Here is a 15,945-nt window from a genome sequence, read left to right as displayed (position 1 = left end):
AAGAAAGTAAACCTGCACTTAGTCAGTTTTCAGCACATTCTGCATCCAGGCTATCAAAGCACTACGCCACAGTTGACCAAGTCGAAAATGAAGAACAACAAGTTAAAAGACCCAGCGACAGCATCTCTGATGACCGCATCTACTCCACAAGTTCCTGGCACAACAAAGCGCCCCCTGGCTACTCACACAACGATCAAGGTATGTCAGATTTCTTCAAGCTCTTAGCACGACGTGAACTGTTAGCAAAAGGACTTGCAAAGTTTAACGATCGCCCTGAAAGTTATAGAGCATGGCGTTCGTCCTTCAGAAATGCAATTAAGGATCTTGGTTTTAAAGCAAGTGAGGAAGCCGATCTCTTAGTCCAATCACTGGGGAATGAGTCATCAGAGCATGCAAGGAGAATCAGAGACATTAACATTAATTACCCAACCAAAGGGCTGAGCATGATATGGGAGAGGATTGACGAATGTTACGGTTCCCCAGAAGTTCTAGAAAACTCTCTTTTTAAAAGAATAGAGGACTTTCCCAAGATTTCTAACAAAGGCTACCAGAAGCTGAGAGAATTGAGTGACCTAGTGACAGAACTCCAAATAGCCAAATCAGAAGGAGACTTGCCAGGCCTTGCCTTTCTGGACACAGCCCGTGGTGTTAACCCTATAGTGCAGAAGCTACCTTACAGCCTTCAAGAAGCCTGGATTACACGCGGCTCCAACTACAAGCAAAGGCACAACGTTCCCTTCCCACCATTCTCTTATTTTGTGGACTTTATTCGCCATCAAGCAAAGGTTAAAAATGATCCTAGTTTTGACATCTCATCATCTGACTCTGCTCTCCCTAGGCCCAGTAAGCCTGCTCTAACCCGCAACTTCAAAGTCACACCTGTTGCAGTACGCAAAACAAGTGTATCTCCAGCTGAGAATCCAAGCAGAGAGTGCCCTCTTCACAAGAAGCCTCATTCATTGTCAAAGTGCAGAGGTTTTAGAGAAAAGACTCTCCAAGATCGCAGAACCTTCCTCAAAGAAAACAGAATTTGTTACAGGTGCTGCGCATCAACTTCTCACATCGGTAAAGACTGTAAGGTGAGCATCAACTGCTCCGAGTGTAACAGCACAGAACACAACACAGCTCTACATCCAGGGCCAGCGCCATGGACTCTTACCCCCTCACTCCAGGTGGAAGAGCACGGCGAGGAGCAACAAGACATAGTACCTCCTGTAGTTACACCCCAGTGCACCCAAGTATGTGGAGAAGGTTCGTCTAACAAATCCTGCTCCAAGATTTGTCTTGTTACAGTTTACCCCACAGGCCACAGAGAAAAAGCAGTGAAGCTATACGTGATCCTGGACGATCAAAGCAACAGATCACTCGCCAGCTCAACCTTCTTTGACACCTTCAAAATCAAGGAAGCAAACTCTCCATACTTACTCAAGACTTGTACAGGGGTAAGTGAAGAAACTGGGAGAAGAGCCATCGGTTACCAAATCGAATCCTTTGATGGTCAGACAACCCTGCCTCTGCCAACTCTAATCGAGTGCAATCAGTTCCCAACTGAAAGAGAGGAGATCCCTACACCAGAGGTGGCACTTCATCACAGACATCTGAAGGGCATAGCACACCTCATCCCTGAACTGGATCCCCAGGCTGAGATAGCACTTCTCCTTGGGAGGGACATCATCAGAGTTCACAAGGTAAGAAAACAAATCAATGGTCCCCACAACTCCCCCTATGCTCAGAAGCTGGATCTCGGATGGGTCATCATAGGCAACGTATGCCTAGGGAGTGTTCACAAACCAACCAGCGTGAACTCTCTCTTTACAAAGACACTAGAGGGTGGGCGTCCATCCTTATTTCAGCCTTGCACCAACAGATTCCTCGTAAGAGAGAAGCCTGCCAGTGTAATTCATTCCAACCCTTACACCGCTAATCTTCTTTGTGATGAAGACAGAGATCGTTTAGGATGCTCAGTTTTCCAAGGGACTAAAGAAGATCACAAACTTGCCCCATCAATTGAAGATCATATCTTCTTGGAAATAATGAGACAGGGATTCCACAAAAACAATGAAAACAGCTGGGTTGCACCCCTGCCTTTCAAAGCACAGAGACCCTGCCTTGCTAACAACAGAGAACAAGCTTTAAAGCGCTTTTCTTCCCTTAAACGCAATCTTCAAAGAAAGCCAGAAATGAAAGGGCATTTCTTCTCATTCATGAGTAAGATGTTTGAGGATGACCATGCTGAGATAGCCCCACCTTTAAAAGACAAAGAAGAGTGCTGGTACCTACCAATCTTCGGTGTCTACCACCCCAAGAAGCCAGGTAAAATCCGGGTAGTGTTTGACTCCAGCTCTCAGCACGAAGGGGTCTCACTAAATGATGTCCTCCTAAAGGGACCAGATCTCAACAACACACTTCTTGGTGTTCTTATCAGGTTCCGCAAGGAAGCAGTTGCCATAGTTGCAGACATACAGCAAATGTTTCACAGCTTCCAAGTCAAGGAAGAACACAGGAACTTCTTGAGATTCCTATGGTTCACAGACAATGACCCTACTAAAGACATTACAGAATACCGCATGAAAGTGCACGTTTTTGGTAACAGTCCATCCCCTGCTGTTGCCATCTACGGACTTAAGCTATCTGCTCAAGAAGGTGAGAAAGACGTTACACAGTTTATTGAAAGAGACTTTTATGTAGATGATGGTCTGAAATCACTTTCTTCACCTGAAGCTGCAATAAGTCTACTCAAGAGGACTCAAAGCACACTTGCCTCTTCAAATCTTAGACTGCATAAGATAGCATCAAACAGCAAGGTCGTCATGGAGGCCTTCCCTTCTCAAGATTATGCCAGTGACTTCAAAGATCTGGACTTAGCTACAGACTCCCTTCCTATGCAACGCAGCCTAGGACTCAACTGGGACCTCAAGACTGACACCCTTACCTTTCAGGTCGACCAAGAGCCAAAACCCTTCACTCGGCGAGGTGTCCTATCCACCATCAACAGCCTGTATGATCCACTCGGGTTCGCAGCACCGGTGACCGTCCAAGGTAAGATTATGCTTAGAGAGCTTACTGCAGACACATGTGATTGGGATTCTCCACTACCTTCTGAGAAAGAGACATTATGGGTAACATGGAGAGACTCTTTAAAGACTTTATCTAACCTACACATACATAGACCATACACCCACTTTCCTCCTGAAAGGGTTCAGTCTAGAAAGTTATGTGTATTCTGCGATGCTTCAGTCAAAGCAATAGGAGCAGTAACCTACCTCAAGTCAGTAGACATCGAGGGCCAAATTCATATTGGGTTCGTTATGGGCAAGGCCAAGCTAGCACCATGTCCTGAAACCACCATTCCAAGATTGGAACTGTGTGCTGCTGTATTAGCAGTAGAACTAGCAGAACTCATTACAACTGAGATGGATATAGAACTCGAGGATACAGAGTTTTACACAGACAGCAAGGTAGTGTTGGGCTACATTTACAACGAAAGTAGGAGATTCTATGTCTATGTGCACAACAGAGTCCTAAGGATCAGGAAGTCTACACAGCCCACCCAGTGGCGTTATGTCTCAACTGATCATAACCCAGCAGATCATGCCACAAGGTCTGTGTCAGCATCCCGTCTCAAAGACACTACATGGCTCACAGGACCACCCTTCCTGTACAAGTCAGTGCCTACCACTCCACAAAGGGAGACTTATGAACTGTTAGAACCTGAATCTGACTCAGACATCCGTCCTCAGGTTTCCACACTACATACAACAATTTCTAACCAACTGTTGGGATCCAAGCGCTTCGATAAGTTCTCCACTTGGAAATCCTTACAAAGAGCTACAGCTTGCCTGGTTCACATAGCCAGATCCTTTAAAGGCACCCCTACAAGACCAAGTTGTTGCAAAGGTTGGCATTATTGCCACAAGCCATATACAGTAGACGAGCTCACAGAAGCAAAAAATGTAATCATCCGCTGTATCCAACAAGAGACTTATGCACTAACACTAGAATGCCTTCAATATAACAAGAGCATTCCAAAGAACTGTCCTCTAAGGAAACTCAACCCCTTTATAGACAATGAAGGACTGTTAAGAGTTGGAGGGCGCATCTCAAATGCAGGACTTGATAGTGGTGAAAGCAATCCTGTCATAATACCAAATAACCATGTTGCTTCTTTACTTGTGGAACACTACCACACACAGACAAAACATCAAGGACGTTTGTTCACGGAAGGAGCTTTGCGTGTGGCTGGACTCTGGATAGTGGGAGCCAAGAGACTTGTGAGTAAAACCATTTTCAAATGTATCACCTGTCGTAAGCTTCGTGGTATTTTCCAAACCCAGAAAATGGCCAACCTTCCTGCAGACCGTCTCAGTACAGAACCCCCTTTCACAAACGTCGGTCTTGATGTGTTTGGGCCTTGGGCTGTCATCACACGTCAAACCAGAGGAGGCAGTGCCAACAGCAAACGCTGGGCTGTCATGTTTACTTGCATGTGCATCAGAGCTGTACACATAGAAGTAATTGAGTCCTTAGACACATCCAGCTTCATCAATGCCCTGAGACGTTTCATCTCTATTAGAGGCCCTGTCAAGCACATACGCTCTGATAGAGGAACCAACTTTGTTGGAGCTTGCAAAGAATTGAATATCACTTCAAACCTTGACACAGAACATGTTGAGAGATACCTTTCAGAACAGGGTTGTACATGGACATTTAACCCCCCACACTCTTCTCACATGGGAGGTGCCTGGGAGCGTATGATTGGTATAGCTCGAAGGATCCTAGATTCAATGTTTCTACAATTGGGAACTTCAAAACTCACACATGAGACTCTGACAACCTTCATGGCTGAAGTATCAGCTATAATGAATGCTAGACCCTTGACATCTATACCCAATGATCCTGAGGATCCTTTCTTGCTTACACCTTCCACTTTGCTCACTCAGAAAGTCGAGGTGATCACAGCTCCTTCTGTCAATCTCGACCCAAAGGACTTATACAGATGTCAATGGAAAAGAGTACAAGTGTTAGCTGACACCTTTTGGAACAAATGGAAGAAACAATACTTGTCTAATCTACAGACCAGGAACAAATGGCAAGACAGCAAGCCCAACTTAGAGCCTGGTGCCATTGTGCTCATGAAAGACTCTCAATCAAGGAGAAACGAGTGGCCTTTGGGTCTGATAACCCAAGTGTTTCCCAGTGAAGATGGACACGTCAGGAAAGTTGAACTCAAAGTCATTAGGCAAGGCCAGCCTAAACTTTTCCTCAGACCTGTTTCCGAACTTGTTTTGTTACTCTCCTCCGGAGTGCCATGATGTGTGGTATCCGTGGGAAACCAGGCGAGGAGTGTCATGCCTTCATTCATAAGGCTCATCGTCTTCATAGTTTTGACTTTAGTTTGAATTAAATCAATGCTGCCATCTAGTGGACTTTCTGTTTAATTGCACCTGTTCTATGTTAATATAGTCAGCTAGAATAGTTCATTAATTTGGTCCATGCAAGCTTCCGTATTTCTATCCCATGAGGCTTTGCAGCACCTCCACAGCCTCCTTTTCCATTTTTCCTTCCAAGCAAGCACATGTCTGCTGAGTTCTTTCTCACGTCAGCCATATCGATGCATCTACGGTACGTGCAACTTTGTCTCTCTAGATAGATAGATAGGGAGGCTCTAATTGTATTATTGTTTATTAATTGTAATCTGTTTGTATCTATTACAGTTTTACTCTGTCTTGTGCTAATAAAAGTTCATAAGGATTCTGCGCCTACTGGAATGCATTAGTATGAGAAGAGTTATCAGTGTGCCCGAATACACATCAGTCACGTGTAGTGAGGGGCATAACAGGCAGTCATTTGCCTTTTCATGGTTCAGCCACCCATGCCCCTTTTCTACGTCCTTTCCTCTCTCCCATGCTTCACACTGGCACCTCTTGAATATGTAAGGTATTATATGAGGTATTATATGAGGTATTATATGAGGTAGAGGTATGGGAAAAGCTCTTCTTCCCATCTTATACTGTCTCTGATTGCAGAAAGTTCTGCTTTCTCCAATGCTTACACTGATAGCAGGAAGTGATGTGGCCATTCATTTTCATATCTTTGATTGCTGCCTTTTTGGCATACAAGAGAAAAGTGGAAGGCAATAACATACTGCCACCTACTACTGTCTAAGGTGACATTTCTTCTATTAGTGTTTGTGATGCATGTTTTAAACTGGCTAAAAACCCATCACTTTGCAGCTATTTTGGCTCCACACAATTATATGTGCCTTCAAAATGCTCCTCTTCTCCATAGGATGCCGTGGTTATATGCACACTGGGGGTCGGAACTGCTTTTGGAGAATCAATACTGGACAATACACCCAGACATGCCACCATCGTCACAAGAGAATTCAGTGAGCTTCTACGCATTGAACAGAAGGACTTTAAAGCTCTGTGGGAGGTAAGCTTTCTAGTTTACTAGTTAAATATTAAAGAGAGCAGCTCTTCTGAGGGTGCAGTGGCTTTAGCAACTGCTGGGCCCTTGAAGCTATGTGCTGCCCAGGATTCAAACTGTTTTGCACCAGAGGAGATATAGGGTGCTTCTAAATGTTCTCCTTGTATTACCAGAGACCTTATAGCGGGGATAAGCAATTAGCGGACCTCCAGCTGTTGCCAAACTACAAGTCCCATCATGCCTCTGCCTCTGGGTGTCATGCTTGATGCTGTCAGAGTCTCGCTATGCCTCATGGGACTTGTAGTTTGGCAACATCTGGAGGTCCGCTAATTGCTTATCCCTGCCTTATAGGATCCAAGCAGCTAAGACGTGGCAAAAAATGCCGATCTTCCAGGCCCATGAAACCTAGGGGATGGGCCCAAGCTTAGCATCCTTTCCTTCTATTTAATTAGTATGGTGCTCATTTTGCACAAAAAAGACAGAATTCCTTTATTTTATACATTATCTGCTGTTGTGGTTCTATAGACTTACTGACAAAAGAATTTGATTTAGCAGCCTGAGGGGTGAACAAGACCCTCCGGAGCCCAGTAATTTTAGTTATTTCTCTCTTAATCAAAGCACAGAGACAGCCTTCTTCTTTTCAGCTAAGGTCTCCAAGACTTTCTAGCAGTGGGAGAATTTACAGCAGAGACCAATGACGTCATAATGTTCTTTTATCAGTGGCGGTGCGTCCATAAGGGTGCACGGGTGCCATCCCCCCTCTCTCCAGCCACCCCCTCTATGACCATAGCATGAATCTATCCATGGCCGCTGCTGCCACCCTCTATTCAGGCGCTCGGCCCCTTTTCGGACGATGGGCACCTGAATTACAGCAGCTGGGGGGGGTTTTGAAGCACCAGATTAGAGCCATAAGATCTAATAGGCTTCAAAATAGGTAAACTGCGAGCGCTGTGCATGTGCTAGAAAAGCAAATGAATATATACGCTTTCCTAACACTGAACCGCCTCTCCACCAATCAGGTGCTAATGTCTGTTACCCGTCACCCGATTGGCTGAAACGATAGGCGCTGTGATTGGACGCCTATCAGGAGGAGAGCATGGGAGGAGATGCATGGAGGACACCGCTCACCACCATAACTCTAAGGCCGAGTACTCACGAGCAAACATGTCCGTTCGAAATGTCCGACGGGCTGTTTCCGGCGTACAAGGCTGTTTTTTCATTTGGCCCGCTGGCTTGTACACACCAGCGGACGATATTTCCCTGCGGACCTGAACGCGTGCACGTAATCCACGTTTGACGTCACTATAAAGGGAAAGGCCAAAGTCAATGGCGACGCCCTCTGTTCCGCTTTTGCTAGTTACGGCTTTGCTCGTGTTAGTGAAGGTTTGGTTAGAGCTGATTCGCGCTTCTCGGTCTCCAGGCTTTAGCAGGTAGTATTTTCTCGTTCAGTGCGTGTGCTTGTGGGTACGTAGTTGGCATTCGGGTACAGGCGTGCAGTTCGTTCTGCTTAGCAGATTCGTACTGTGCGTTCGTATCTGTGTGTCGTGCGTTCTTTGCAGGTACCGCTGGATTTGATTGTGCTTTCTGTTGGAGTGTGTTCTTGACTGACCAGCCGGCCGGTTTGAAGCCATGATGGAGCAGCAGCGTCAATTTTCGCGAGTTGGTGCTGTTTATGGGATGGCTGCTGGATATGTTCATTATTCCAGTACTTTGGCCAGAAACAGGGGGCGGAGGCGTTTCTGGACCAAGAATTGGTTGCGCCAGCGTGACCAGTTCTCACATATGCCTCTGCTTAGGGAACTCCAGGAGAATAATCCTAATGACTATAGGAATTTTCTCCGCATGACGGACCCCGTATTCAACAGTCTGCTGGATCTTCTGTCCCCCTATATCACGAGGCAGGACACTGTGATGCGCCAAGCCATCACGGCCGAGCAGAGGCTTATTGCCACGTTGCGGTACCTGGCGACTGGGAGGAGCCTGCAGGACCTCAAGTTCTCGACAGGCATCTCTCCGCAGGCGCTTGGGGTCATCATACCGGACACGTGTGCTGCCATCATTAAAGTTATGCACGAGGAGTATATGAAGGTAAGTTTCCTCATTTTAACCTCACAATGTGTCTTTAATAATGTGGCAAACTAACTTTTTATTTTATTTCCCAGATATGCTGTGTGTTTAACTAACGTTCCCTTTTCTCACTATGCATGTTGATATCAGCTTTTACATGTTCTTTTTATTTTGGCCTACCTGCATATTTTGATCTTACCCAATATTAACCTGTCCAGCATGCTATCTTCGGGCCAACCCCCACCATGCCACTTTTTTTTTTTTTTTTCTAAAAACAGTTTTAACACCCCCCACCCCCCCTTCAAAGTGTTTTTGTCCCAATCAGAGGGCTGTGGAGTCTCTTATTAATTAAGTGGGCCTATATATTTGTGCCCCGAAATTCTCCCTTCATAATTTGCAAATGCTATTTTAAAAATGTAAAGTTGCACAAGGATGCTTGTAGGATTATGTTTGCAATGTTTATGTGCCAAAGTACTAAATCTCTTTTTTTGTTTGTCCCCACAGCTACCCTCCACACCACAGGAATGGCAGTCTGTGGCTTCCCAATTTGCCCAGCGGTGGGATTTTCCTAACTGCGGTGGAGCAATAGATGGGAAACACGTCCGCATTGTGCCCCCACCCCACTCGGGGTCCTACTATTATAATTACAAGGGTTATCATAGTATCGTGTTGATGGCGGTGGTGTCGGCACAGTATGAGTTTCTATATGTGGACGTGGGGAAGAACGGCCGGATGTCAGATGGGGGAGTGTTCGCACGGACTGATTTCTATGATCGTCTCCAAACTGGTGGTCTGGCATTGCCACCAGATGAAGATAATGTGGAAGGACTTCCGTTTGTGTTCCTAGCGGACGAGGCTTTCGGCCTTGGACCTCACCTAATGCGGCCTTTTCCCCAGAGGACCCTCACCTTAGAGAGGAGTGTGTTTAATTTTCGGTTGTCCAGGGCTCGGAGGGTAGTCGAGAATGCCTTTGGGATCCTCAGCAACCGGTTCCGCCTGTTCCTGACATCGATACATTTGGCGGAATATAAATTGAACACCATTATATTTGCCTGCTGCATTTTGCACAATTTTCTACGCAGGCACTCCCAGACGTACCTAGCCTCCATGGGCTCTGAGGCAGGACTACCCTCAGAGAACATTCCTGGCCTGGACACTGGTCGCGCTGGCTTGGCCCCCCAATCTGCTCGTGAGGTACGCGACAAATATGTTGAGTACTTCATGGGTCGGGGGGCCATTGCTATGCCAGATCATATTTCTTTCTAATTCGGCCCCCAAAGAAAGGAATATTCTCACAACTAATAAATAATTAGACCATTGGACTTTATACAGTTGTTTGTCATTACTGCTTTTTCTCTATTTTTCTGTCTTCCAGGTTATCTCCAAAAATCGTGCACTTCTAGTGCCAAATTTACTTACTCAGATGTATTAACTAACCACATTTGCACATTATTCACTCATCTACAAACTGGGTATTCAGTCTAGAAATAAGAAGCCACTCATTTTTCTGCTTTTGATGTCTCATATTTTTTTTTTTATTTTATTCATTTTTTAACAAGAAATGTGTATTTTTAGGCAGAAAACATTTCCTGCAAATTCTTGAGACAAAATATTGGCTTTTAATTATTTATTTTTTTGTCTTTATTGACAGTGATTATCAATAATAATGATCGAAACACAATGTAAGAATAATTTCACTGAAACTATACGCAAGAATTTTTGGGCTTGTCATTTGTTTGTGTCTAATTTTTTCAACAAGATTTTAACACAACACAAAAATTTTTGAATTTTTAAACAAAATTAGTTAACTTCTTTCTTTAGGTGAGATTTATTGTTCGTTTTGTGATCTGAAACTGGAAACATTTACAAACCAAAAAAGATCAACACCAAACAAAAATTTAAAAAAATAACAGCAGTCAGTCATATGGATGGTGTGCTTTCACACTGGAACACGCCAAAATTTCTAAATGCACACATTCAGTGAAAACTCGCCAAATGTCATTGGTTAAACAGACAAATGGCCACATGTGCTATCTGACATCATGGGTGATCAATGTCTGTGTTTTGTGGGAGCAAACCCTTCCTCTCAACTACTTGAGGATCGAGGAGGGGTTTGTACCCACAAAGCACAGACAATAGATAGTCTGTGATGGCAGCTAGCACATATTGGCACACTGTGTGTGCATTTAGAAATTTTGGCGTATTATAAAGTACAAAAATTAAAAAGGGTTTTGTGGGCGGGGGATGGGCGGGGGATGGGCTTCTGTGGTTCAGTCTTTGACACGGCCCATCATGTCCATGATATTTTTGTAATTTTGGTTGATGACTAGCATCCTTTGTCGCATGTTCTCCATTTCCGTGCTACACTCTGAAATGACATTTCGCACATTCTGCTCCATGACTAGCATCCTTTCCTGCATAATGTCCATTTCCGTGCTGCACTCCATTAGTTGCTGTATAATGATAGAAGCACTTGCACGTGAAAAATGTGCTACTCCATCTTCATCCCCTAAAAATAAACAAATTGGCATTCAAAATATGTAAATAATTTCCAGCCTATCTGCATATGTTTGGCCCTATTAATATAGGGGTGACACTGACCTGATGGCCTGATAATTTCCACATCCCCAATTTCTTCATCTTCTATCACTCCTCCTTCTTCCACCACCTCCCCATCATCTTCTATCACTCCTCCTTCTTCCACCACCTCCCCATCATCTTCGACTCCTCCTTCATCCATCAATCCACCTTCTTGCAATTCGCCAAATTGTTCTTCCGCCACTTGCCCTTCATCTGCTATAAATTCTAAGTCCAAAATTACTTCTTCCTCCTCTCTTCCTTCCTCCTTTCTTCCTTCCTCTTCTCCTTCCACATCCTCTTCTCCTTCCACATCCTCTTCTCTTTCCACATCCTCTTCTCCTTCCACATCCTCTTCTCCTTCCACATCCTCCTCTCTTCCTTCCCCAGCCTCCTCCTGCTCAACATGTGGAGGTGTTTGATTTTCCGGGTGTCTGGCCCTCTCTGCCTCCTCCAATTGCTGGCGTCTTCTTTCCCCTATAAGAAATAATAAAAAACAAAAGGTATACTCATCAGCACACAGATATTGGATATCATAAATCGCACACATTGCATAGACGATACATTTATGATGATTTTTGGTTGTTTATTCTTTCAGCAATCCTCCATTTTTGGCGTAGTTCTAGGCCAAGCTCTGATCCTGCCCCTTTTTTGCAAAGAAGTGACACAAATGGATGTCACCCCAAAACATTAATTCTCGTCGACCCTCCAAATAAATATACTTAGATTTTTGAGACACAGGTGCTTTGCATTTCAAGATGTTAAAACATCAGCTTTATTTGCATTTTGGAGAATGAATCTTGTTTGCCTGTCACATTCACTCAATTTAATTTCTGTGATTTTGCTATTCAACAATGTTGGAAAACCAAGTTTGGGGCCAGTCAGCCATGTCCAGGTGTGTTGTTCCTGGAGTAACGTCACATTTTTGCTAAACAATGTCATATTACGCGTGTTTACTATTTCACAAAATTTGTTTAAGGTTGTTATTTGACATAAACACAATACAGTATCTACACGTGTTCAAAAGTACAAGCAGGCCAAGGAGGCAGATGTGAAAAAATACATGTCAACACATTATTGCAGACATTTCCCCCCCCCCTTAAATAATATGGACTTACTTTTACGCAGAATTTTTAGTATCTTCTTCATGTGATGTGGCTCCCTCAATTTTAAATCGGACCAACGCTTCCGTAGTTGCTCCTTTGACCTGGTGACACCAAACATTCTCCTCATTCTCCTTGCCACCTTGTCCATTATGTGTGACTTCCTACGGTTCGGTGTTTTGTAGGGCCCACATTCACCATCATAATCCTTCCTCCTCATGATGTAAACCAACTCCACCATTTCTTCGAACGCCATATTAGTGGCTTTATATCTTTTAGGCCTGGATCGGGACGGTCCAGCCTCTGTCCCTTCACTTGCGCCATGAGAGCTCCGTGCCCGCTCGTGTGACATCGCCATCTTTCCTTCCCACAGAGATTAGGGGCGTGGAAACGAGGAAATGTCCCGTCAGGGGCGGAGATGAGGGCGGGGATTATTGCATATGCGGAGTGTCGCGAATGCCAACAACGTATTGACGTACGTTACGCGGAGAATATTCGCGCGATTCCAGAACCTACACAGTTAACGCCATATTTACTTTTTCAATTGATTAGGGGCATGGCAAAGGTGACGAGGGCGGCGTTTCATACATACGCGGAGTGTATAAAAGGCGCTTGACGTGATTACGTAGGTTACGTGTTAATTCAGCGAGCGGAAGAAACGAGGATTGTGAGAGAGGCAGGTAAGAAATTTAAACATGGGATCAGCAGCGGGCTCTAAAATGTAGAGCAATGGGATGGGGGTTTGGTCTGTTGGTTGCACAGTTTTATTAAGCTATTATGTCTCTTGGATACCAGAATGTGATTTTCATACCCAAATGCTTTTGTAGACATCACAAAATAGAGAGATCAAAAATGCTGTGACTCATTATCAATTATGTAGGGTGTATTCAGATCAGGCCAAGTATTGTTCTGTGTTGGTTGGACAGAGGTCATTAGGAAGTTTCTTTCATGTAATCAATGCTGAGGGGCAGGATATCTACACATGCAATAGTGGCTTGATGAATGCTGTCATTTGTAATAATTGTGTATGGTTGTAGATTTATATTATTTCCTGCAATGTAACCAAAGGGGCGGCATGTATAAAAAAAATGTTAGCTAAAACCAACCAATGGGGCAGAGCTGGCCAGCATTTTCTAAACAAGAGACACTGTGTTTGTATTTCTATATAGGTACTACTTTTTAAACAACATATTCTATCAATGTAAATGCTGAGGCTTTTTTTAATTGTGTTTTTGGTTTCTTTTTATTTTTTCAATCTAGAAAAAAAAAGAGTAAATCCTAATTTCCCAATGGATCTCCTGCAGAGCCAAGACATTATCCAGCATTTGCTGGATAAATTCAGGGAAATGCCCATCCTGTGGGATTCAAAGCAGGACCATTATCATAACAAGGACGTACGAGCGGCAGCACTTGAACAGCTAGCAGCATACATGAGGACATGGGTGCCAGAATGCAGTGCCAACATGGTGAAGGATAAACTTGCCAACCTCAGGGGCACATATAGGAGAGCGTACAAAGCTCACCAAAAGCAGCTAAGATCTGGAGCAGCAGCAAGACCACCAAAGGAACCCAAGCTGTGGTATTACAACCAGATGTCATTTTTGCGGGATCAACTGGAAGGCAGGGCATCAATGTCAAGTCTGAATCCCAACCTTTCCTCCACGCTACCTCCCAGCGGGACTTCCCCAGATCACCACAGCCCTGCAGAGTCGGATGAAGAGGGCCTGGCTGACAGAGAGGCAGATTTGCGCCTCTACGATGATGAGGTATAGTAGTTTCATAACTAGTTATGTAATAATCTTAATTATTGTTTGATTCTTGACTTGATATTGGTTAATAAAATACAAGCTGGGAAGTAAAAATCTAAAATCGTGGGCAAACAAATAGGTGTCAGGGATGACAACTGCAGGGGTCAGAGGGTGAGTCTGTTTTCAAGTTTAAATTCAAGGCAAAAAATAAGATTCAAGCATGAAAATGTGAGTGAGTATATTCCTAAATATATTACAACATGTCCCTTTTTTTTACACAGGAAGAAGAGACCAGCCAGGAGGTGGCAGATCCTCTCCTCACTGTCAGCCAGGACGAAGGGGTCAGTGGCAGCCAGGAGGAGGCCGGGCCCAGTGGCGTTCAGCAGCTCCCCAGGACAAGCACCACCAGCCAGGCTCCTCCCCTTTATATTAGGCCACCAGGCCGTAAGAAGAAATTGGGGGCAGTGGAGGAAGCCAGCCTGAAAATGATTCAGGAGGCGAGTGCCATCATGAGGGCCCCCCTCAACCCCACTGAGGCCTACAGTGCCTCCGTGGCACATGACCTCAATAAAGGCACGGAGGAGCAGAGGCAATTGGCCAAGGGCATCATCAACCAGGCCCTTTGGTGGATGCAGAGGGAGCTGCTGACCCCAGACACTGGGCTATGTGACCCGGCCCGGCTTGCTGAACATCATACTCCTGCTGCCACATCATCCCCACCTGCAAGGGCCCAGGGAAGACCCGCTGGAAGGCAGCCTGGAAGGAAGGTTGCAAGGAAGAGGAGACGTTGATGCCCTGCCTTCCATTTGATCCCCCACAAATGGCATCTTGTTTGGACTACCACAGCTTGGGTTCCTTTGGTTATGTGCTGCTGCTTCAGATTTTATTTTGTGTGCTTCCTGAGGTTGGCTAGTTTATCCTTCACCATGTTTGAAATGCAAGTTTGCATGTATGTTGCTAGCTGTTCAAGTGCTGCCATTCTGTTTTTGATCCTTTTTATAATTTGCTCAAATAAAAGCCTTTTTGTTGATTTGAAAAACGTGCCTATTGTTTGTAATACTGTGGGTATTATTTTAGGCATCAAACATTACAAACAAATAAAATGTTTAATCTAAACTATTCACTAACTCATGTGGGGGGGGGGGGGTCATTTGGTGTGCCAACATGGTAGACAATTTAAACAACCTTCAAAAAAATCATGTTAAATATACAAACAAAAGCTAAATCAAAACTATTTCCTATTAAAATATTCTAAATGGTGACATAACTATAAACACCTAAAGAAAGTGGGAAAGATAACCATTAAACATTAAAAGCAAAAAATTTGAAATGTGGAGGACCACTAAAAATATGATACGTCGGGCCAATAAAAGTTTGCAAAAATCTTACTACATCACAGCTAACAAATGTCACTTTTCAGTATGGAACAACTCAGTTGAAATAACATGAGCTAAATAACTGATTAGTTATAGCAAGAGAAGAATGAATAAAACGACGGCATCAAGCATTGGTTATTGTGTGTTTTGCTTCAGTGTTCTATTGCTAGAATTAATCTTTCTATTGACGAATGTGCCATATCCCAAAGAAACGTGAGTTTTACCTGAACGAGCGCTCCCGTGGCCTCATTTAGTCTGAGCATGCGCGGGGTTTTTGTACGTTGGTTTTGTGTACTCACCACCAAACATGTACGTTCGGACAGGATTTGAGCGGACGGTTTTAAAACAAGTTTGGAAATAAATGTCTGCTGAAAAACGGCCCGGCGGGCAAATGTACGGTGAAATTCTGTACGCTCGTAACTACACACGACCAAACATGTATGCTGAAACTGGTCCGCGGGCCAGTTTCAGCAAACATGTTTGGTCGTGAGTATGGGGCCTTAAATGTAGATGAAAGATGGATAGCCGCACTCCAAAAAACCGTCCAGGTTGTCTTTTATTCAAATAAACAGCAAATACATCACCAAATCATAAAAACATGATTTGGTGATGTATTTGCTGTTTATTTGAATAAAAGACAACCTG

General features: G+C 44.2%; 1 protein-coding gene across 1 annotated transcript in view; it reads left to right on the top strand.

Annotated features, from left to right (window-relative positions):
- LOC120944008 (rap guanine nucleotide exchange factor 4-like) overlaps positions 1-6,467 on the top strand; it is a 63,846-nt gene extending 57,379 nt beyond the window's left edge. Inside the window, exon 4 of the mRNA XM_040357739.1 lies at positions 6,289-6,467. Coding sequence (XP_040213673.1) covers positions 6,289-6,456 — 168 coding nt within the window. The 3' untranslated portion in view covers positions 6,457-6,467. The remainder of the gene's footprint in view (positions 1-6,288) is intronic.
- Positions 6,468-15,945: the final 9,478 nt, after the last annotated feature.

Source organism: Rana temporaria, chromosome 6 (assembly GCF_905171775.1).
Source record: "Rana temporaria chromosome 6, aRanTem1.1, whole genome shotgun sequence".
Lineage (NCBI taxonomy): Eukaryota > Metazoa > Chordata > Amphibia > Anura > Ranidae > Rana > Rana temporaria.
Note: the sequence above shows the minus strand (reverse complement) of the source record. Positions and strands in the feature narration are given on the sequence as shown.